The 22,705-nt window shown below is 47.4% G+C and overlaps 3 protein-coding genes and 1 pseudogene across 3 annotated transcripts; 2 read left to right on the top strand and 2 right to left on the bottom strand.

Annotated features, from left to right (window-relative positions):
* Positions 1–1,449: 1,449 nt before the first annotated feature.
* Positions 1,450–2,834, top strand: LOC136529059 (pectate lyase-like; annotated as a pseudogene).
* A 767-nt stretch (positions 2,835–3,601) lies between these two features.
* Positions 3,602–8,843, bottom strand: LOC136528939 (nucleolar complex protein 2 homolog). Its single transcript, XM_066521948.1, has 12 exons — positions 8,707–8,843; positions 8,440–8,588; positions 7,126–7,197; positions 6,538–7,050; positions 6,116–6,430; positions 5,968–6,024; positions 5,382–5,711; positions 5,088–5,294; positions 4,926–5,012; positions 4,662–4,756; positions 4,316–4,450; positions 3,602–4,237 (listed from the first exon to the last, which is right to left on the bottom strand). The coding sequence occupies exons 1-12, from the start codon at positions 8,720–8,722 to the stop codon at positions 3,940–3,942; spliced, it is 2,274 nt and encodes a 757-aa protein (XP_066378045.1). The 5' UTR covers positions 8,723–8,843; the 3' UTR covers positions 3,602–3,939.
* Positions 8,844–13,480: 4,637 nt separating this feature from the next.
* On the bottom strand, positions 13,481–15,184 carry LOC136528758 (pectate lyase-like). The gene has a single exon (XM_066521740.1). It carries the CDS (start codon positions 14,905–14,907, stop codon positions 13,588–13,590), a length of 1,320 nt encoding a protein of 439 aa, XP_066377837.1. The 5' UTR covers positions 14,908–15,184; the 3' UTR covers positions 13,481–13,587.
* A 253-nt stretch (positions 15,185–15,437) lies between these two features.
* LOC136529239 (BTB/POZ and MATH domain-containing protein 2-like) lies at positions 15,438–18,060 on the top strand. Its single transcript, XM_066522328.1, has 2 exons — positions 15,438–16,800; positions 17,168–18,060. The coding sequence occupies exons 1-2, from the start codon at positions 16,626–16,628 to the stop codon at positions 18,058–18,060; spliced, it is 1,068 nt and encodes a 355-aa protein (XP_066378425.1). The 5' UTR covers positions 15,438–16,625.
* Positions 18,061–22,705: the final 4,645 nt, after the last annotated feature.

Genomic DNA, 22,705 nt, shown 5'->3' with positions numbered 1-22,705 from the left:
CTACTACCTCAGCATCGAGGTGAGATAGGGGAAGGAGGAACTCACGCTCGATCAAAACGCGTATGCCTCCAAGCTGTTGGAGAGGAGCGGTATGGTTGAGTGCAAGCCATGCATGACTCCGATGGAGGAGCGGCTGAAGCTCACGAAGGCCAGCACCGCGGTGAAGGTGGATGCAACACTCTACCGGAGCATCGTCGACGGTCTACGCTACTTAGTCCATACAAGGTCGGACATTGTATTCGCCGTGGGCTACGTCAGTCGCTTCATGGAGGATCCCAGAGAGGATCACTGGGCTGCGGTGAAGCGGCTACTACGCTACGTTAAAGGGACGGTGGATCAGGAGATCATCTTTCCCAAAACCGACGGGAGTAGGCTACAGTCCACTATGTTCAGCGATGCAGACATGGTGGGGGACATCGATGGATGACGGAACACCTCTGACGTGCTTGTCTTCCTCGGGTCGGCCCCAATTTCATGGCTGTCGCTGAAACAGAACGTGGTGACGCTATCTACGTGCGAATCAGAGTACGTACCGGCGTGCCAAGTTGTGTGGCTACGCCGGCTGCTGGGCGAGCTGACCAGTGTGGAAGCTCATCCACCAGCATTGATGGTGGACAACCAGCCCGCCATCGCCCTCACGAAGAATCTGGTTCTGTACGACCGGAGTAAACACATCGACGTGAAGTTCCACTTCCTCAGGGATTGTGTCGATGGAGGGCAGATCGTTATCGAGTTCGTCGAAAATGGTCGACAACTCGCGGACGTCCTCACTAAGCCGCTCGGACGTCTTCGACTCACGGAGCTGAAGGAGATGATCGGCATGAAGGGGGTACAAGGGTTAGCAGTAGGATTAAGGAAAGATTGTTAGATAATCTACTGCTACCTTGTGTGAACACAGCAAGGGAAGGCGACGCCGAAAGGCCCCCTGCTGTGATATTGTAGCCGCTGCAGGTGCAGGTGCCGCACGGCTCACCTGCAGCACTGTAGGCATATACAGATGCCTGCGCAAAGTCAGTCATGTATGTTATCTAGTCACTGTTGCAGCAGGACAGCTGTACTATATGGATAGAATTATATAAATAGAATACCACGGCAACTCAGTAAAGAGAGTTCAGATTTGTCATCTCACAGACAGGGTTTCGGCCAACGCTGGTGTCTTGTACTGTGTGTGTATACTCTGTTCTCCCTTCTTCTTCTAGCTCTCGCTATAGTGTGTGTGGATGGACAATACTTGTTCGTGGTCGGCATGACTAGTGGATGCTCGGCAACACTAACGGGCGCTCAACAAGACTGGTGAGTGGTTTACTCACTGAGCCGGTGATCCTGTGGGCCCACACTCACCACCGAACCCCAACCCATTTAATAATAAATAATATAGAGCTAGGATCGATCAGTAGTAGCAGAACGCCAAAATGGCGGAGGATCGATCAGTAGTAGCAGAACGCCAAAATGGCGGGCTCCGTCATCGTGATGAGGAGCCCCCTGTCCATCCTCTTCTACATCCTCGCCGCCGTGGCTGTCACCGCCGCCACGGAGACGCCGACCGACGCCGCCATCGACAAGGCGTACGCGCAACTCGTCAACGTCACCGCCAACCAGGAGTACTGGGCGGAGCGCGCCGAGGTGGCGCACGCGTACAACCGCGCGGCGTACGTGAGCGACCCGGTCGCCGTCATGGAGCGCTTCAACGACGGCGTGCGCAGGGCGACGTCGACGTCGACGCGGTCCCGGTCCCTGGCGCACAAGGCGCGGGGCCCCTGCACTGCACGGCGACCAACCCGATCGACCAATGCTGGCGGTGCCGCGGCGACTGGGCGCGCAACCGCAAGCGCCTCGAGAAGTGCGCCATGGGCTTCGGCCACAGGGCCACCGGCGGGCTCGCCGGCAGGATCTACGTGGTGACCGACCCCCGCGACGACCCCGCCAACTTGGTCGTCCCCAGGAAGGGCACGCTCCGGTACGCCGTCATCCAGGACCGCCCGCTGTGGATCACGTTCGCGCGCGACATGGTGATCAACCTCTGCAAGGAGCTCATCGTCAGCAGCGACAAGACCATCGACGGTCGCGGCGCGCAGGTGCACGTCACGGGCGCGCAGATCACGCTGCAGAACGTGCACAACGTGATCCTCCACAACCTCCACATCCACGACGCCGTCCCGCGCGGCTGCGGCGTGATCAGGGACTCTAAGCAGCACTCGGGGGGTCCTCGGGGAGAGCGACGGCGGCGGCATCTCCGTGATGGGGTCCAGTGACATCTGGATCGACCACGTGTCCATGCGCAGCTGCGCCGACGTGCTGGTGGACGCGGTGGACGGCTCCACCGCCGTGACCATCTCCAACAGCCACTTCACCAAGCACGACCACGTGATGCTGTTCGGGGCCAGCGACAGCGCCGTCAAGGACAAGATGATGCAGGTGACCGTGGCGTTCAACCACTTCGGCAAGGGGCTGGTGCAGCGGATGCCGACGTGCCGCTACGGCTTCTTCCACGTGGTGAACAACGACTACAGGCAGTGGCTCATGTACGCCATCGGCGGCAGCCAGAACCCCACCATCATCAGCCAGGGGAACCGCTTCCGCGCCGTCGACGACAGGAACTTCAAGGAGGTGACCAAGCGGGAGTACACGCCGTACAACCAGTACAAGGACTGGGTGTGGAAGTCGCAGGACGACCTGTTCCTCAACGGGGCCTTCTTCAACCAGTCCGGCGGCCGGAACGAGCGCCGGTTCGACAGGCTCGACCTCATCCAGGCCAAGGGCGGCCAGTACGCCGAGTCGCTCACCAGGTACGCCGGCGCGCTCAACTGCCGCGTCGGCAAGAAGTGCTAGGGCGGCCCTGCGTGCAAGCTAGATTATTGCTTTGATTGGGGATCGATGCTTCGATGCAGGCGCAGGGAGGCGTAACTCGAATGCAAGGTTGTGTTGTGTTTAACTCTTGTACTTGGAAATGCCATCTGTAATGGTCAACGTACTACTGCTTGCCTGCTAGCGACAGCATGGTCCTGTGCATGCTAGTTTTTTTTTTTTATCAATGGATGTAGGATTGTCAGGGTGTGTGATAGTACTTTGCACGACCAGATTCATGCGACTGTAATACCAATAGCAAGGTCACTCACACACAGTCACACTAGCTCCAATCATGGGGATACCGCTCGTCGCCATGTACGGCGGCCAGTACTCGGGCGCACCGATCGTACGTGCTCCTGTGCATCATGTGGCACACTGCCACCGGACGTCAGGGTGCACCTCGTCCGGTTGGTTTCACCGCGGCCGTCCAGCCTGACGGGCGTGGAGGGGGATCCAGCAACTCGCACACGCCGATATCATCTGTGCCGCCGGCGTCGCCGCGCCACTGCAAATATAATAGAAGTACGTATATTTCATGACGAACCTAATGCTACTCATTTCGTATGATAATATTAGTACTTATAAATAAATTTGGTCAAACTTCTCATACTAAAACATAGCTCTATTCTAGAATTGCATCCTTTTTGAGATGGGGGCAGTATATCAATAAGTCCAAGGCACATTGCCAAAAAACAATCTCGGATACTCATTTGCAGGACCAATGCTTTGACAGGTAACACTAGCTTAGAGAAATATGGATAGAGAAAACTACAACGCTAGACTGCACTCTTCAATCGTAAAAAGTGCTACGTTTTCACTCGAGACAAAATGTTTTTTTATCGGCCGGAAGCATACATCACAACAGCAGCATCTTTGCCAAGTCCTACTAAGGCCAGTCTCAATGGAGATTTCATAAAGTTTCATGGGCATTAAATATGCTGACATGGCACTGTCTTGATGAAGAGAGAAGATAAAAGTTTCATGGGAGTAGAGAGAGTTTCATAGGGATGAAACTCTTCTGCACTGTTTCCAAAATATGAGTGTGTTGAAAACTGGGAGATGAAACCCCCACTGAGACTGGCCTAAGCATAACTAATGCCTGGTCGTCTTCTTGGGATGTGAATTCCTTTTTGTTCTCGAGGGCGCCTTGTGCGACAATGGCTGGCGCTTGTTCCTCTTCTTCAGCTTCGCCTTCTTTTGTTTCTTATATTCACTGTCAGGGTCTACAAAGTCTTCGTCACTATCACCTTCAACCGGAACAAAACCATCCTCTGGTTCCTGATTGTTGCCATCCTCTTCATCTGAGCTCAAGACAAAATCCTCAACCCGATCCTCCTCAGCAGCAACATCATCATCCTCTCGGGGTCGCTTTTTATTCTCCTTTGGGGTTCTGCACACCGTACAATGGTATGATAATGTCTTTTCCACGTCAAGTAAAAATGGGAAAAAGAGGGAAGGAAGAACATACTTGGGTTTCTTATTTTCAGCCAACCAGTTCTTACTGAAAGCAATAGTGCCTTCATCATTGTCCTGCTCATCCTGCTGCTTCTGCGCTTCTGATAACCTCCGTGAGAAGGTTGAGGACTCAGCCCCCACAATCACACTGGTTGGCAACAAGCAATTAGTGAACCCAATGCCATTAATCAGTATGCACTTCTGTACTTACAAGATAATCATGATACATATGTTCTTGTGGTTAGTACAGACTACAAACTGTAGAGCGCGCAGCTAGATAATATAACAGAAGTCACACCTAACTAAATCGCAGAGGATACTTGTTTGTGATATGAACTTAGCTGATAGATGGAACTAACCTGGTCTCGTCCAGAGCGTCCATCCTATCCTGCGCTCTCTGGTGTAGAGTAGCAACATATTTTGAGAGAGGGCTGCAACGTTCTTCCTTTTCGGTCTGTTGGGGAATGATTGCTAAAGTTCACAAAATGATACAGGAATGATAGTATAGAAATAAATAATGTGCAAAAAGCGGGAATGATTGCTAAAGTTCACAAAATGACAGGAATGATAGTATAGAAATAAATAATATGCAAAAAGCAAAGCCACAAGGTCAGGATTCATGCCTGCAGAAATGACTCTACAGCTGGGTCATTGGGTGAAAAAGCAATCCCCACACGTTTTGACTTAATGAACTCGACATTGGCCTCTATCTGAAATCAGACATGATGATAGAAATTAGCATATGTGCAATGGATCAAATACTGTAATTCAAACTATAGGCAAACCTGATTGATAAGATCCTTCATCTCTTTCCTAAATCTGTCAGCTTTAATGGTTTTGCAAAAGCTTCGGAGCCGAACAAGTGGAATAAAGGACATCTCAAAGAAGGCAATGGAGTAGCTCCATTGGGCCAAATGTTTAGCCAGCTCATCGACCACAGAATAAATGCAAGCTTCCTGAAAGGCACGTGTCTTTACTGTTTTCTTGTCCACCTGCCAAGAAAAGAGAACTGTTACAAGCTCCTTCAAAAGGTGTGTTCCATAGCGGAATGTTCTATTGCAAGTTGCAAGAAAACAAACCTGTTTAACACTGAACAAATTCACGGCTTTGCCTACACCTCCATCTGGACGTCCTCTAAGTTCTTTCATTTCAAGCATATTAAGCAGCAGGGAGGACACAGGAATGAAGGTACCAGTGGCTTCAGCAATACGATTAAGCATTCTGACACACCTAAGGCGCACAGGGAAGTAACGTGCGCTAGGTACAAGGCATGCTACACCATGTATTATTTGGGTCAACGGATAAGCTAGAGGTCGGAATTCTTCCTCAGAACTACAACCGCACACAACACTGGTCCAAAGCTCAAGGCAGAATATGTACTGCCAATCATAAATCTTTTGGTAAGATTTCTGCAAAATAAAAATGCCAACTCTTTAGCAGCCAGCAACAGAAAACTGCTGAAGTGTTGGACAGCAAAAGGTATACTATTAACACTGAGGGGAAAAAATAGCATGTTGTAAAGGTGAGATTTTCTAAATAAAAGAGGTGCAAGAATAAGGAGATTTACTGTATTGGAGAAGAATAAGGGAGTTACTTAAGGTATGAATGTATTTCAAAGCTTATACAGTACCAGCGTAGGTATTTGAGTGGCAGTATAAATAATACCTCCACTTGTTTTTTCGATGATTTGCTACTTTCTTTCTGCCTTTTGTCCTTCGCTGACTTTCAAAATAAACCAAGAGGCAAATATCTCTGTGTCAGGTCATAGGTAGACAACAAAGCTCCAGTACATGGCAATGAGTTCAATGGATACCTTTGGCCCCCTTTCAGTAAGAGCTCCTCTTAGGATAACCCCCAGTTGACGGATGAAAACAAAAGCATGCTGATACGCACTTTGTGGATCCAGACTATACAATTCTCTGACACAATTTCCAAGGAATTGAATGTGTTGCAGTTTTGATCCACTGATAGATTTGGACAGTTTGCAGTTCACCAAATAAGCCTTATAGATACCCTTGAGGCATGTATCAAGGCAATCTGAACCTACTTGAATGCACAAGTCTCGAAGGAACATAAAAGAAACAAGAGGCATTGCACCTCGTCCTCTAGCCCAGGTATGGAGCAGAGCCTACAATTGAAGCATGCAAACAAAAGTAAATAACAAACTTGGTAGATGAACAGCAGAGCAATGCCGAAATTAACTCAAAGGTAGAGCAGAAATTGTAACCTACGCACCTTAACATACTTCCTCAGGAGCGATGGGAAAGCTGCCAGAAAAACAGCTGATGCTCTGATACGGTGTATAGTAAATGCTATCATTTGCTCATCGGTCATCTCTGTTATCATATGAAGCGCATTGGCAAGATAGATCCTCATAAGATTACCATGCCTCTTCCATGGCTTACTCAGCATCAGCTCACTAACTGCCTCTTTCTTCCCTCCAAAGCTTGGGGCACCAAGTAATTGACGGAGGACTCTATCCATGTGTTTCAAAACAAAGTGCATAACTTTATCAAGTACGCTACCAGACATGACACTAAACTTTGGAGTTGAATTGTCCCCATGATCTTCACCATAACGGCAGGCTCTGCGAAAAGCTTGAAGAATAGAACGGATAGAACCTATCTTCTCATTCTCTACTCCATCGCACCAGGAATCAACCATTTCCATTGTAATAGGTTTCACATGCTTCAGTTCCTCTTTAGATACAGATTCCTCCTCACCATCAACCCCAGTTTCCTGGTCATCCTAAATGTAATATTGAACAATGACTCCACTCTCATCATTCTAGTATAGAAAACTCACAAAAAGGGACCAGCTTACCTCGATTTCATCATCATCAAACCCCAACAAATCTTTATCAAACTGTTCTAAATATTTATAGAACTCAGGATCCTACATCAAATCAAAGAAGTACATAAGCCTCAAAAACAACCAACATTGATATGGTGGCACGCAGCACAGCAGCAGACAGACAGAAACTAGGAAGGGGAGGAATACTTATTTCTAAGAACAAAGCATAGCACCTTGTGGGCCTTAGGCTAAACTGTGCAACCATAGTTCACATAGTTCAGGATTTAATTAAGCAACAAATATCATAAGCGGAACACCAATACTAGACAAAAAATAATCTACCAGAGAATATGTTTCAAACCAATGAATGTAAATTGAGCAAGTAAGAACCAGGAAAGTTATACCAGGGAATAAGAGTAACCAAATGTTATGAGCCTATGACAATGCCATTTCCACAATCTTTGAATGGGGCAGGCGAAAATTCAAGCCATAAGGGATCACTTATTGGAGGATGCATGAGGTTAAATCTAATGTAACAGCAGTATAGGTCAAAACAGTTATTATGTGGCATTCCTTACTCAAATTTGCAGCATAACTACCATTATAGTATGGTTAAATTGGGAATGAAACAAACATAGAAAAAACATCATTGCTCTGCACAATTGTCCACCTCCCAACTTATCTCTATAACACAGATCCTATGACTGGTGAGTTTGCTTTCAAATAATTATGTATGCCTAACACGCTGAGCAGAGATGAGAAATTTCTTTCATCACTTGAGACAAAAACATAAAACAGCTAAACCAAAACATAAAACAGCTAAACCTCTGAAGGAAGTTGGTCATACTAATACTAGTATTTTGCAACCAGTCACTTTACAGCCTACTCTGCAATACCTACTAGCAGCAGTTTCAAATACTACATTAACTCAGCAGATTGCAGCCAATTGCAGCCAATTTCTGAATCTGAATCAATTAAACTAGTTACTGTCCACAAGGGCAACCGCATAACTTACGCTCAATGCACACAACTGAGCAAATAGTAACGAGCTAGTATTAGGCAAAAACCATACCAGCTTGCAGAGTCAATTTAAAAGTATCGACAGGACAAACAGCACAAGGGCACAGTCGAGCCTAGAAGTCATAATATATATATCCAGGCGGGCAACCAGTAATAAAGCATAAGAAAATAATAGGCAGAGTCGGGAACCATAGTAAATCCACTTACACTGCTAAGCATCATTTTTAAGAAGTACGGAGTAGTAACAATAACAATGGATTATTACAAAACTTATATTCCACTCAATAATTGACAGTGAACAAACCGGAGGCGACAGGGACGAACCTTTTGCTGCAGCCGCTTAAGCTGCTCCACGTGCTGCTTGGCCTTCTTCTTCGAGCTTCCACCACCACCACCACCACCCTCCTCCTTCTCACTATCATCCATCTCATCTTCGAACTCCTCTTCATCCTCGTCCGAGACGGGCAAGTCCACTGATCCCCCGCCGAAACCACAGCGGAAGGAGAAGAGAACCAATCAAAATCCCGAGTAAAACAAGCGCAAGAGCAAAGAGTGGCAGCCCATAGAAATGCGTCTTGATGAGGAACCCACCGTATTCGTCGGACATGGCGACAACCGCCGGCGGCGCCCTAGTTCAAGGGGAGGCGGCGGCAGAGGGCGGTTCGGTGGCGTTTCGCGTTGGGGTTCGCCGGTTCGGGAGTCTCCAGGATGCGGCCCGCGGGCACTGACTGGGCTGGATGACGCTGGGCGTCGGGGAAGGCTACCTGGGCTCCTCCCAAGAAGGCAAGAATTCTGGGCCTGCAAGACCGGCTGCGGTGGACGGGCACCTTCCCTTTGACATGCATGTGAATCAAGGTTATATTTAGCTCTTTGGCCAATGCGAATCCTTTGCTAATAACTTGGCCAGCGCACGGACTCATTGTGATGTATCAAAAATGAAATCATGTGCATTAATTTCTTCCAAAAAATTCGTCTACTATATATATATATATATATATATATATATATATATATATATATATATATATATATATATATATATATATATATATATATATATATAAGGATTAAAGGAAAAAGCTACTAAGACCAGCAACAATGGCCAGGCAAAAGAACATCACTTCTTTGGCTTTCATGTCATTTCTCCTTACCTTATTGCTTGCAGGGTCACTACTACCGCTACAAGCAACAGCGGTGGCACATCCAAAGCGTGGAGGCTGGGAAAATCCCGTTCCTCCACCACCAGGGTATGCTCGTCCACCAAGGACACCTAAGCCTCCACCGAGCAAAGCATACACCTCTCTTGGCTCTCAAGCTGTTGGTTCCACCGTTGACCAAGCAACTTAATTAGCATTAGGACTAGGCATAGTGCCATAGTCCACTGGCATTAGAGTACCCTTGCAACCACACGACCTTTGGACCAAATGAAGATGTAAAATGGCATGGGTGTATACACATTTGTTGGAATAAGATTAGCAAATTCTACAGCTCCTGAGTTTGCAGTCGCATGTTTCATATGCACACATTGTATGTTGGTTATGCGTTCGAATAAGAATACATCAAAATCCTTTGGCATGTCTTCATATATTTTTATTTTTATTTAATTTGTCAAATTCAGGAGCTCCGTCATTCATCAAATTTGAAAATACGCCGTTGGGTTCGTAAAAACCATCACACCATTGAAAACTACAAAACATGGAAAAATTAAGGAGCTCGTATTATTTCTTGTTTGCTTCATGCCTGGCACAGGTACAAAGCTAGTCATTGTGCTAGACGTTACCTAGTTAATTATGTTTGCACTACAAGTTGCATCCATGTATTCCGCAAAAAAAAAAAAAGTTGCATCCATGTATTCATTCACGTGACATTACTTTATGCAAAAAAAACTTCATATTGTCTATGAGTAGATCTATTAGTTTTTATATGTTCGATTTATGTTCACGGAAACAGGATGAAATAGAAAAAAAAGGGAAAAACATGAATCAAAATATTGAGTATCTTGAATTTGCTTACATTAAGACATCGTATAATTTTCTAAACACATATTCAACGACAACTACAGTGTGGGCAAGACAATTGCACGCACTTCACACACTTCGTTCAAATATGTACTTGGTTAGATATCATGTGCTCATGTTATTGTAGCCGTAGTGAGGATGGTGTATTGCAGGTAGCACACGTTTGTCATAGGCACTTTAAAACCCATAGAGAGCAACTCTTACCTAATGTTAAACATGAGTTTTGTGAGTTGATACCTATTTGAACCATATAAATCACAAGTTTATAAAACCATTTTTAGCGTCTTTATATTATATATATGGGTGTAATCCATTTACTTTTGATATAACGTAATAACTTTTAATTTTTCCCAAAAAAGTTTACAAAAAATATATGTATGTTGTTTACGATTTCAAATTTCTTCTAATTATATCTTTGTGTATTTAACAACCACAAATACATATAGGCATGCTCCAAAATGGCTCAAAGGAATTGAGTTGTGGAGGGAAGGGCCTCAACACAAATAAGCTTGCAAGACCAAGATTATTTCTGTCACCCAATAGCATGATGCAGCCACACATCCATTGGGTTTGAAGCTAATAATGCCTTACACTGCCATTACCAAGAAGGAGCATAGCCAACGAAAGGTGGATTGAATTATTGAGATTAAGTAATGACTAATGAGATATATATCATCTTTGCAAAAAGCAGTTCCAAATATTTAGAGACGTGAAGGGGTCTTCTATTTTTAGTTGACAAAAACAAAATTTCCACAATTATCACTTCTACCTAGGGGCACTAGAAAAAGGGCATGGATAAAAAAGGTAAAAAAAAAACAAATTGGAGAGCCACCAAGGATTTTATCTACTTGTTTGGAAATTATCAAAGTTCCGCACGTTAACAAGGGAGTTCTAAGGTAATTTACGTCTATAGTAATGGAGACCAAGGTAGGTAATAGTATCTAGGATCAAGAATTTCAAAGAATGCAGACTTGCATGTAGCGCTAAGTTTTATTGTCAACATTACCAATGTAAGAATAAGTCTATGTATCCCCTCAAGTATTGAGGTTCGTCTTCTTCACCCGCAATAATAAAACCCGGTATTGAGCACCATGATGAACTGTCCCAAAGTTGTCTCAATAACTCCCTACTAGGCGTGGTTTTGCTGATGTGTGCCAAAATTAACCATGTGACATGCCATGTCACTGTATACTTGCAGGATGCAATCCCTTGAGTGCCCATCTCTATCTCTCTCCATCACCCATGATAATCGCAACAAAGTAAGTAGATATAGTCATACCGGGATGGCCTATATGTCATTCATTTATTTAAGTTATTGCTAGGGATGAAAACGGTACGGATATTTTCCGACCGTATTCGAAACCGAATCTATTTAGAGGGGTTGAGATCTGTCCATATCCGAGTCTGGATATCCAACATCCGATACCGTATCCATATCCGAATACTCAAATCGCATATTTATGATGTCGATATCCAATCGTATCATATCCGACATAGTTGACACTATCCGTATTCGAATCCGAATCCGGACAGAAATATGAAAACAAATGTAATATCGGTGATATCCGTCCGTATCCGATCCGTTTTCATCCCTAGTTATTGCCACTCATGGTCATCTATATAATGTGCCACATCAACGAAAGCACCCTCCAAAACTATTCAAGGGGATATGGTAATACTAGCGCACGAACATATATATGGATGCCCACGCCAGCGCTTGCTGCACGCATAGGTGGGGAGCGGCGCGGCGGGGACAGCCCGTGTCGCTCCCCGTGCTTCCCTGCTTCCCGCGCCACTCCCCTCCCCGCCGCTCCCCACGCTTGCCTTCTTCCCGCTCCCCCCCCCCATGCCTACTGCGCTGCTCCCCTACTTCCCGCGCGTAGGCGGGGACCACCTGTGGCCCTGGCGCCATCCCCCTCCGCTTCCGGCGCCTACCGCCGCGCAACGCTCCATCCCTCTGCTTTCCACACGCATGAACGACACCCAGCAGCTACAGCAGGCACGCATGAACGACACCCAGCAGCTACAGCAGGCGGCTGTGGCAGGTGGATCACATTGCAACATGTGCAACACCAGATCTACTTTTTTTGCAACATCCATATGAAACATTTGTAACATACGTCTGAAACAACTGAAACACTTGCAACATACATCCGAAACAGCTGAAACACCTGCAAAACACCTAAAAACTCTTGAAAGCCATAGCAAACATATGAAACATCCAGATAAAACAATTGCAGCATACATATGAAACATATACAACATCCATATAAAACACTCATACATCTAAAAAAACAGATGAAACATTTGGAACAGACACTTGCAACATACTTGTATAGCCATTGCAACATATGTAACATTTGGATCTACTTTTTACAACATCCTTATGAAACACTTGCAACATACCTCTAAAATTTCTAAAACAATTGAAACATACACTTGCAACATGCGCTTTTAGCGCAATATCTCCTTGTTGCTTGGGAGAATGGAGGCTCGTTGGTGTGTGGAGGTCATCGGAGGCAGCGGCCCAGTGGCGCTTGTAAGGGGTGGGCTGGCGGTGGTGAGTGCGCGGCGCAGTAGAGAGGCATCAGCCACGCGATGTGGTAGGGAGGCAGCGACCGCACAACTAAGAGAGGAAGCTGAGCGCCGCGACTTGGAGGCAGCCGCTCGCCACGCCTGGCAAGGCTGGCAGCCGAGCGCTGCGCCTCGGAGGCGGCAGACTACAGGATAGGAGCGACTGGACAAGCGGATAGGAGCGAGTGTACGAGCGGATTTTTTTTTTTTTGAGAAATGGACGAGCGGATAGGAGGGGGTTGTTGGGCTGGCGTCGTGGCCCACCAATGCTTCGTCCGCGCGGACGGATGCCCGCTTCCCAGCATTACCGAAGGGGATATGCAGGCCTACTTTTGTAGTTTAGGAGGGTTGTAAGTAGAAGAACCTCAATACTTAAGGTGGTTATGTAGACTTGTTATTTCAGTCAACGCAGGATGAAGTTCAGTTCAGTCTCATCGTCATATAAGATGTTGAAGAGTTTGCTATTTGGAGGCATATAGCTAGTTTGCGTTTTTCCCTGATGGACGAGCTGAAGCAGATCATCTGTACTCAGGGATGATTCAATCAATTGTAATTACACACACATGCACGAGATTAGCACCAAAATGTACCAATGGATGTACCAAAATGTACACACACATGGTCGTGCTGCACAACTTTGCATTGCCCCGTCTGAGTTGATATATAGCAGTAGTGGTATTAACTTGCACGCATTACATCCTTTGCATTAATAATTGCTTGCCAGAAACAGCAAATATACACACACACACATATGCCTGCCCATCCAATGCATATCCTATATAGGAAGGAGTATGGTTTGGTTTCTCTTCTGTGCCGCCCTCGATCCGACAGCACAAACAACAAACGTGTTCGAACAAGGCCGGACGCGTGCTTGCGCCGGCTAGCACGGTTGGCCGACGATGCACTTGAGTGGTCCGGCGAAGCGCGTGAGCTGGCCGACGTAGCGGCCGTGCTTGGCCGGGATGAAGTCGAACTTGTCGTACTTGCGCTCGTTCTGGCCGCCGGACTCGTTGAAGAAGGCGCCGTTCATCATGACGTCGCCCTGCGACTTCCACACCCACTCCTTGTAGTCCTTGTACGGCGTGTACTCCCGCTTGGTCACCTCCTTGGCGTTGGGGTCGTCGGGGGCGATGAAGCGGTTCCCCTGGCTGATGATGGTGGGGTTCTTGTTCCCGCCGATGGCGTACATGAGACAGTGCGTGTAGTCGTTGTTCACCACGTGAAAGAAGCCGTAGCGGCACCGCGGCATCCGCTGCACCAGCCCCCTGCCGAAGTGGTTGAACGCCACGGTGATCTGCATCACCTCGTCCTGCGGGTTGTCGTTGCTGGCGCCGAACAGCATCACGTGGTCGTGGCGCGTGAAGTGGCTGTTGGACACGGTGATGGCCGTCGACCCGTTCACGACGTCGATGAGCCCGTCGGCGCAGGACGACATGGACACGTGGTCGATCCACACGTTGCTGGACGAGAGCACGGAAATGCCGTCGCCGTCGCTCCGTGTGCGCAGGCCGTAGTGGCGCTTGGAGTCGCGGATCATGCCGCCCGAGTGCGCCTTGGCGTCGTGGATGTGGAGGTTGTGGAGGATCACGTCGTGCACGTTCTGCAGCGTGATCTGCGCGAACACGATGTGCACCTGCGCGCCGCGCCCGTCGATGGTCTTGTTGCTGGTCACGATCAGCTCCTGCCGCAGCCGGATCACCATGTCACGCGCGAACACGATCCACAGCGGCCGTTCCTGGATCACGGCGTGCCGCAGCGTGCCCTTCCGCGGGATGATCATCTCGTCGTCGCTCGGGTCCGTCACCACGTACAGCTTCCCGGCCGCACCGCCGACGGTCTTGTGCCCGAACCCACACGCGCACTGCACCAGGCGCTTCCGGTCCGCCGCCCAGTCAGCGCGGCAGCGCCAGCACCGGTCGACGGGGTTTGTCGCCATGCACGGGCCGTTGTACCTCGCCAGGGCACGCCGCGTCGTCGCCCTCAGCACGTCCACGTTGAAGCGGTTCGTGGCGGCCACGGGGTCGCTGACGTAGGCGGCGCGGTTGCGCAAGCGCGCCGCCTCGGCGCACTCCGCCCAGTACTCCTCGTCGGAGGTGACGTTATTATTATTGGATGCCTGCGCCGCGGCTACAACCGCGGCGAGGACGATGTAGAAGGGAACGGACAGGGGGCAGCTCCTTATTAGGGCCGCCATCAACATTGTGTGTGTGTGGATGCTGACCGGCCGGCTCGGTCATCCGGCGCCTCACCACGGGACAGGGCTCAGAGATGTATGTATGGGGTGGAAGGTTTCTGAGCCCTCCTCGGCCGGTGAGCGGACGGGCGGCGTGCGGCACCTGGACACAGGAGCGAGCGAGGTGCGCACGGTGCGGTGTGCGGTGGTGGCCCGGCGCAAGTATGGCCCCGTTTGGCATGACTCTAACTCTGGGTGGAGCTGCTCCACTCCAGAACTTCAGGTGGAGCCAGTTCTAGTTGGAGTTGGAGCTGTCTGATGGAGGTGTTTGGCTGGGAGGGTGTCCCCAGCTCCAGAAAAGAGGAGTTTGATGGTAGATTGCCATTCTTGCCCCTGGTTCAACTTGTACTACTTCTCACAAATGTGAAACGGAAGTACATGTAGTGAAGTTCAAAATAATAATAAATTACATGTCATTTCCCTAGAACCAAAATTACGAAATAAGTTCATAGTTCGAAAATAAGGTCGTTATAATAAGCATTGCACTAGTTCCATGCTAGGACGATGGATGTAGCCATACTATCACGAAAGGTGTCCATAGTCACAAAGCTTGATTCCGAAGTTGATCCATCAGAGGCATGTTGAGACACGGCATACTTGTTGTACCTTTCTGGAATAGTAGGCATGTAGGTAGGATCTCTATCAAAATTAGCAAAGTCCACATCAACACTAGCATGTTCACGTATGAAATTGTGTAGGACCAAGGTAGCAGCAACAATTCTTTTGTGTGACCATTGAATAACCGGGCATCTTGTAAAGGATTTACCATTTCATTTTTAATACTTCAAATGAGTGCGCAATAACATTACGAACAGATGAGTGTTTGAACTTATTTTGTCCTCTTCTATTTGACTCACAACCGCCACAAAATTTGGTTTGCAAAATATCTATTGTGAATCTAGGATTGCAGTATAGCACACAGTTCACTCCCACAAATCCAACCTCTAATCATACGGTGAATCAATTTTTGAATCAAAACTGAAAAAATACCTTGTTCTGCGGTCGGCGGAGGATGTCGGTGCTGGTGACGGGCGCTTCCTAGGGCAGCCTCCACTTGGAGTGGCGGATCCGCGCGTCCCCCGCACCGAGGAGGCCGCCGGGGTCCGCGGCCAGGGCGGGGGATGTCGGTGCTGGTGACGGGCGTGGCCGGATTCGTCGGCACGTACTGCTCGCTCGCGCTCGGATTGACGGCGGCGGGGCTCGGATTGACGGCGGCCGGGAGGGGCTAGGGCTGCTGGGAGGGGCTCCGGCGTCCGGCGGCGTGGGTGGACGGCGGCCGTCGGTGTGGGTGGCGGCAGCCGAAACCCTAGCGGCGCCCATGCTCGGGAGAAGAAGCGAGTAGTCGGCGTTGGAGGAAAATAGGCGCGGGACGGAGAAAAACAGGCGCGGAGGGAGTCTCGGAGGAAAAGAACGAATCGTTTTTTTTACCAACCAGAAAAGAAGGCCACCAAATATATAGGGAGGGAAAAAAAAGAGTCCAACAAACCGATCCCCTTCGTCGCCGTCTTTTTCGGCTCCGCCGCCGCTGCCGCCGCCCAATCCTTCGGCCACCACCGCTGCAAAAAGGTTCGATCCACTCCACCTCGTCAAGTTGTATTTTCCACAACCATGTGTTTCACGTCATATATCGCCGTCCTATCGCATCTGCCACCCATCAGGCGATCGTCGGCGCCGCCGCCGCAAAGATGCCGGCCTCGAAGACGGTGTCGACGAGCGCCGCGGAGACGGAGCTAGGCACGCACGTGTTTCACGTCGTCGGGTACAGCCAGCAAAAGGCCATCGGCGCTCACAAGGATAAATCCATAGTGTCCGGCCATTTCTCCGTCGGCGGCCATGACTGGGAAATGCTTCTTATGGCTGATTTCTTGTTAGCAGCAAGGGAATGGGAGCCGAGGAATTGGAATTGGGGTAGGCAGCAAGCAGAGGATAGCGTAGAACAGAGGATGAGTACTTGAATTTAGAACAATGTAATTGTTACAGGTTTCTTCGATACCCTCTCCAACTCTCAGAGCAGATACATATACGATCAACCCCCTTACACACGCCACGCTCCCAGCTAGCTGTTGGACCACGACGGGCCGAAGAAGCGTGTACTGGGCCGCCTGGGTCGGCGCACTCCTGGGCTCGACGACCCGGCCCGCTCCGGTTCAGTAATCACGAGTCAGCGCTCTCCTGGGCTCGACGACTCGGGCTGCTGCAGGCCTTCTGGGTTAGCCGATGGGCTAACATATCTACAACAAAAACCACCCTGATTGCATCGCAATTTCGCTCATGCTCTTGAACCCTGTTTCCGCGGGGGTACTGGCGTCCTTCGAGCTGAGGTTGGTCAACCAGAGCACTGGGTTGCCCTTCACGGTGCACAAGGAGGCACCGAAGGTGTTCGATGATGATGATAATAACATGGTAGCTATTTGCTGGATAAAAAGGAGCCTGTTAGAATCGCCAACATACCTCCAGAATGATCGCCTCACAGTCGAGTGCATTGTCACTGTTATCAAAGAACCACAGGTACCTAAAACCAAATCATTTCCCAGAATCGAAGTGCCACCGTCCAACATGGCTGAGCATTTTGGTAGTCTGCTGGAAACAGATTTGGGAGCGGATGTCACATTCAGTGTGGGAGCTGAGACTTTCAAGGCACACAAGATTGTCCTTGCCACACGGTCACCTGTGTTCAAAGCTGAGCTCTACGGGCCTATGAAAGAGGAAGGAATGGGACCTATAACCATCAAAGATGTGCAACCAGATGTTTTCAAGGCCTTGCTGCATTTCATCTATACCGACTCTTTGCGTCCCTTGGATGATCTTGAGGCAGATGATCATAGTGAAATGATCCGTCACTTGCTTGTGGCTGCGGATCGATATGCCATCGAGAGGTTAAAGCTCATTTGCCAAAGCTTTCTTTGGGAAAATCTTAATGTGCAGACCGTGGCAACCACTCTGGCTTTAGCTGACCAACATAATTGTGACATGCTGAAGGATGCTTGCATTGATTTTATCACCTGTTCAAATGAGATGGATGGTTTGCTGTCAAGTCAAGGCTACAAGAATCTGAAAAGAACCTGTCCTGCTGTTATAATAGATGTGCTTGAGAAGACAGGCAAGTTTCGTATGGCGTGAGCAGTTTATCTTAAGCTGAATCTATATGTGCAAAGTTAATTTGCTAAAAATGATTAGCTTGCTAGCTTTTAGCAGTGCAGCTCATCCTAACTTGAACTTATGGATGAACAGCTCACTGTTAAATGAGTCTAAGAATGGTTAGCGTAGTTTTTTATGATGTAGGAATAGCATGCTAGTGTTGTTGTATCCTCTCACCATTTGTTGGTGTAGTCTTAAGACTTTGCAAACAAAATGCTGATCGTATCTCTTGTTGCTTGAAGTATTATTGTGCACTTCTCTGCAAAGGTTGATGTTCCCAACATTTACTATTAGACTTCTACAGATTTTTCCTTGCTGCCTGCAACCTTTGTTGCATGTTTTAAATTTGGGTTTCCATGTGCTTTCAACATTTGATGCTATCACAATTCAAATTGTGTTTCCATGGTAATTAACTTTGGCCATTTATGTAACAATGGAACTACAACTTCGCCTATATTTTTGCATAAGTTTTTAGACTAAAATGCTTTGACTGTTTCCTCAAATAAAACATTATCATGTTGAGTTCTTGTTTTGTGTAAATGGAAATATGGAATTCACTTCTAATGGAGCCGAAGGTAATTCTGAAGAAGGGGCTCTTGTAGTTCGTCAACAGCTACAGCCATAGTGCCTAAGCCCTTTGTTATAGGTGTGTCTCTGGGGTGTTCTTGTTCAAAGGCCTTAGGTACTATATTTTTTTATGATTTGAGCCTCAGAAGTAAGTATTGACCTTCAGGAATTTGTTTGCAATACCGGCGCTTTATTTCAATAGACAACTACGCTTAGATTGACTGCAATTAGACTTTATTTGCTTCAATCCTAATTAATGAATATTAGGTTCTTTGTCAATTGTTCTACTGTTGTATCCGTGTTAAAATTAAGAATTTATTGCAATAGTCAAGCAGTCTCGATGAATGAAGAAACATTAAAATTAGGTAGTTCTAGAAGAAATATCTACACTGGCCTGCATACATTGGAGTTTATGAGGTTATTGGAAATGTAAAGTTTCATGGCATTTTGCATATTTGTCAAAGTCTAAGTTCATTCTGCCTTAACTCAATTAGTTGGCATTGTTCAGAGAACATCGAGTTGATTCTGCCTTAACTCTTTAGTTGGCATTGTTCCTATTATGTTTAAATAATTTACTAAAACCATATGTCAATGACGAGGACGAGTCGTCGAGTTTGATGGTGGCAGGTAACTTCAGTGTTGGGTTGCAGACTGCTCATAGCATCTTCGCTCTTCAGAGCTTGCTTTTGTTTGTTTGATTACCTTACATGCCTGCTCCATTGATTCCTGCGTACACTGATGAGGAAAGGGGAGATGACAAGGGAACCGAATGATGGTGCAGCTGTTGCCTATGCTTTAATTGAGCTAATCTTGCTGTTACAGCATCTCCCGAATTTTTGGCGACACAGGTAAATCCATTTTCTGATGCTTCAATTATGTTTCTATTTTGCTGTTTTCCAATGGCAGCAAAGTATAAATACTCACAAGTATTTATCTCTTGTTTCAAAAATCTGTCATACTTGTTAGGATCTGATTTTTCATAGCAAATTCGCGTGCAATATTTCGTTTTAGAGTTGCGTACTATGAGGAAAGCCCAATTTTCTGGTGGGAAGCTCAGTGTGAGAATGGATTGATGCTGAAGTTAGGGGGTTTATCCAGAAAGAGGCCGCCATGCACATTAGATTTGTTAATTGACAATGGGATTGATTGAGTTGGGGCGATCTGTTTAATTCATTGGAATTGGAATATATGAATGCTTAATTTTATATGCCAGATCTGTAATTATCATGATCCTTTTGTATGTACAAGGTCTGTAAGTAGTTGGAAACCAATAAGCCATTTCCATGTGAGAGCTCCTCAACATGCCCTTAATCTAACTACGAGATTGATTTGTAGCAAGGCTATTTACGTTCTTTTTTTTTCTCAAATAAACAGAAAAGATGCATATCATTGCATTAAAGAAGAGAGTCTAAATGACACACACCACACCACACAACACCCACACTTGATTACACTAAACATTTGCGCCCATGAGAAATAAAAAGAATTAGCCCACCCGCGACATCTCAACCATCAGATCTCATGCTTGAGATTAAGAACAAGCTCTTGACTGTGGCCATGCACCATAAGCAGACCTCATCACCAGCAAATTGCAAAACAATATGTCCATCTGAGTTCAAGTCCTTGAGTTGACACAAACATTGAGGATGTTATTCTTTCAGTGGTAGATGTTTATAGAGATGAGTGTGTACATGTATATGAATGTAAATATCTGTGTAGTGGTCCAGAAAGAAGTAAAGAACACATCTATTCTGTTGGCTATGAAGACAACAGCAAGGCCAAAATGACCTAGGAAAATAAACCAGAACTACTGCCGGCAAAAACACAAGAAGTGAACAGATGATCGATCTTCTCATCCTCTTGGTCACAAAGGTAGCAACGCTTGGAACGAGGTAGACCTCGCTGCATCAAACGAACTGCAATCCAACATCGGTTGTGCGCAACTGGCCACCTAAACGCATATGTGTTCAAAGGATTAAAATGGACACCCTGAAATAAGGTTTCATATGCCAATTTTGCGGAGTACTACTGGCCAGAGCTAGGGAGTCTCCAAATATGCAAATCAGGGTATCGAAAAGCTGAAAAAGGTGCAATGCAAGACTAGAGAAGAGGTGCTGGATTGAATAAAAATGAATTGCACTGATTTTGTGTGCCATGTTTTGCTGTTATAGATACAAGAAGTTCTAGATCGGTCCTGGCTCCACCCCTGCTTGGTTAGTTTCACTTCTGCATGAATGTCCAAAAAAAACGAAGATAATCCACGATAGTGCCCACTAAGGGTTTGTTTGGTTCCACACGAAGATAATCCACGATAGTGCCTACTAAGGGTTTGTTTGGAACAAATTCTAGTTGAAATGGTTCACTAATTTGTATAATTTTGAAGAGCTGGAATTGTTCCTAGATCCGATCCTAAGGAACCGAACGGACCCTAACACGGAAGACATCAAGGGTGTGATTAGCTTCAAGTTCCAATCAAGCCTGGCTGGAACAGTCAACTAGGTCGTTGTTGGCGGCGGCCTGCGGCTTCGAGGACGCCGGGCGGCGCTGCCCTGATGCGCTCCGACGGTGTCGCTGCAGCTGCAGCAGCAGCTCCTCGCCGTGCTGCACGAGCTTAGGGACGTGGCGGTGGCCGAGAGCAACCGCAACCGGAAGTTTGTCGCCGCCGTGGACATCCTGGCCGTGGTGTTGAAGGCATCGGCGACGATGGCCAACAAGTCGTCGGAGAGCAGCACCGCCGTCTCCGTCCGCAATGAGGCGCTCGAGGTCATCTCCTCGAGCGCGTCACGACCGCCGTGCCGCCTAGCAGGCTGGTGTCCCTCCTGGAACAGGTGCTCAGGGAGGCCTGTGCGGGTGCGCGAAGGGGCGCGCCGGGCTGGTATCGCACGGCGCGGGAGTGGTTTCGGAGATGGCCACGGGCAAAGCGGTGAGGGTGTTGCGGTCGGTGGCGAGGCACGCGGCGACGACGGTGATGGTGCATGAGATGGCGCAGCCAGAGCAGCATGCCGAGAGGACAAGGGAGGAGTCCGCGTCGTCTGACACATAGTCCGAGTCAGAGCGTCACGTAAGCAGAACCGGATGTCCAAATAAAGTAACTAGTTTAATAAAGTTTAATACGCTAAATATATGGTTTCGTAGGTGTCTAATTTTTTACTATTTCATCCTTTTTTTAATAAAATTTACGTTTGGTTCCTGTGAGACTTAAACCCATCTTTGGACTCTAGGGGTCGGCGTCATGACTCCTGGTGCAAGGTAACACGTCTCGGCGTCACAGATCTTGGCGTCGAGGTGTCTGATCGTGCATAGAAGAAAATCTTACGTGACCGATACCTCGATGCCAGAACTCATGACGCCGACCTCGACGTCACTGGTGCCGGCTCCAAAGCGTGCGGCCAAGTGAAGAGAGAGATGTGCCCCCCCCCCCACGTTCTCGGGCTGGAGACCAGGGCGCGCGCCAACACGCGCACAACCTACGTAGACGGCTAGACCCTTTCTTTTTTGTGCATAGACTAGATAGCCTAGACGGCGCGTAGCCTAGATTTTTAGTGCTTGTTTAGTTTCCAAAAAGTTTCTCAAAAAATGTTACAGTAGCCATCACATCGAATCTTGCGATACATGTATGGAGTATTAAATGTAGACAAAAAAAAACTAATTATACAGTTTGGTTGGAAAAATTGCGAGACGAACGTTTTGAGCCTAATTAGGGCATGTTTGGTTTTAATAAGTCACCTACTTATAAGTTAAAAAGTGAAATAAGTGACTTATTTTGTCAAACACCACCAACTTATAAATCACCACTGCTTATAAGTTTTAAGTTGGTTTACCCCGGCTTAAAACTTATAAGTCACCCTTTTCCGCGTGGGGCCCACACCTTTAATAAGCTTATAAGTCATCTACGACCAAACAGGCATGACTTACAAGTCACTGGTTTTTAGTCACCTGACTTAATAAGTCACCTGACTTATGGAAACCAAACATGCCCTTAGTCCATGAATGAACATTAATTGTCAAATAAAAACGAAAGTGCTACAGTAATTAAATTCTTAAAATTCGTGAACTAAAC

This window comes from Miscanthus floridulus, chromosome 19, assembly GCF_019320115.1.
Source record: "Miscanthus floridulus cultivar M001 chromosome 19, ASM1932011v1, whole genome shotgun sequence".
Taxonomy (NCBI): domain Eukaryota; kingdom Viridiplantae; phylum Streptophyta; class Magnoliopsida; order Poales; family Poaceae; genus Miscanthus; species Miscanthus floridulus.
This window is presented reverse-complemented; position numbering and strand designations above follow the sequence as displayed.

Coding starts and splice junctions, on each gene's coding strand:
- LOC136528939 (XM_066521948.1), bottom strand. Junction 7,198..8,439: donor TTAAGCGGCTGCAGCAAAAG/GTTCGTCCCTGT, acceptor GATTTGATGTAG/GATCCTGAGTTCTATAAATA. Junction 7,051..7,125: donor TTGATGATGATGAAATCGAG/GTAAGCTGGTCC, acceptor TATTACATTTAG/GATGACCAGGAAACTGGGGT.
- LOC136528758 (XM_066521740.1), bottom strand. CDS start 14,907: ATGTTGATGGCGGCCCTAATAAGGAGCTGCCCCCTGTCCGTTCCCTTC.
- LOC136529239 (XM_066522328.1), top strand. CDS start 16,626: ATGCCGGCCTCGAAGACGGTGTCGACGAGCGCCGCGGAGACGGAGCTA. Junction 16,801..17,167: donor GGAAATGCTTCTTATGGCTG/ATTTCTTGTTAG, acceptor CGATGGGCTAAC/ATATCTACAACAAAAACCAC.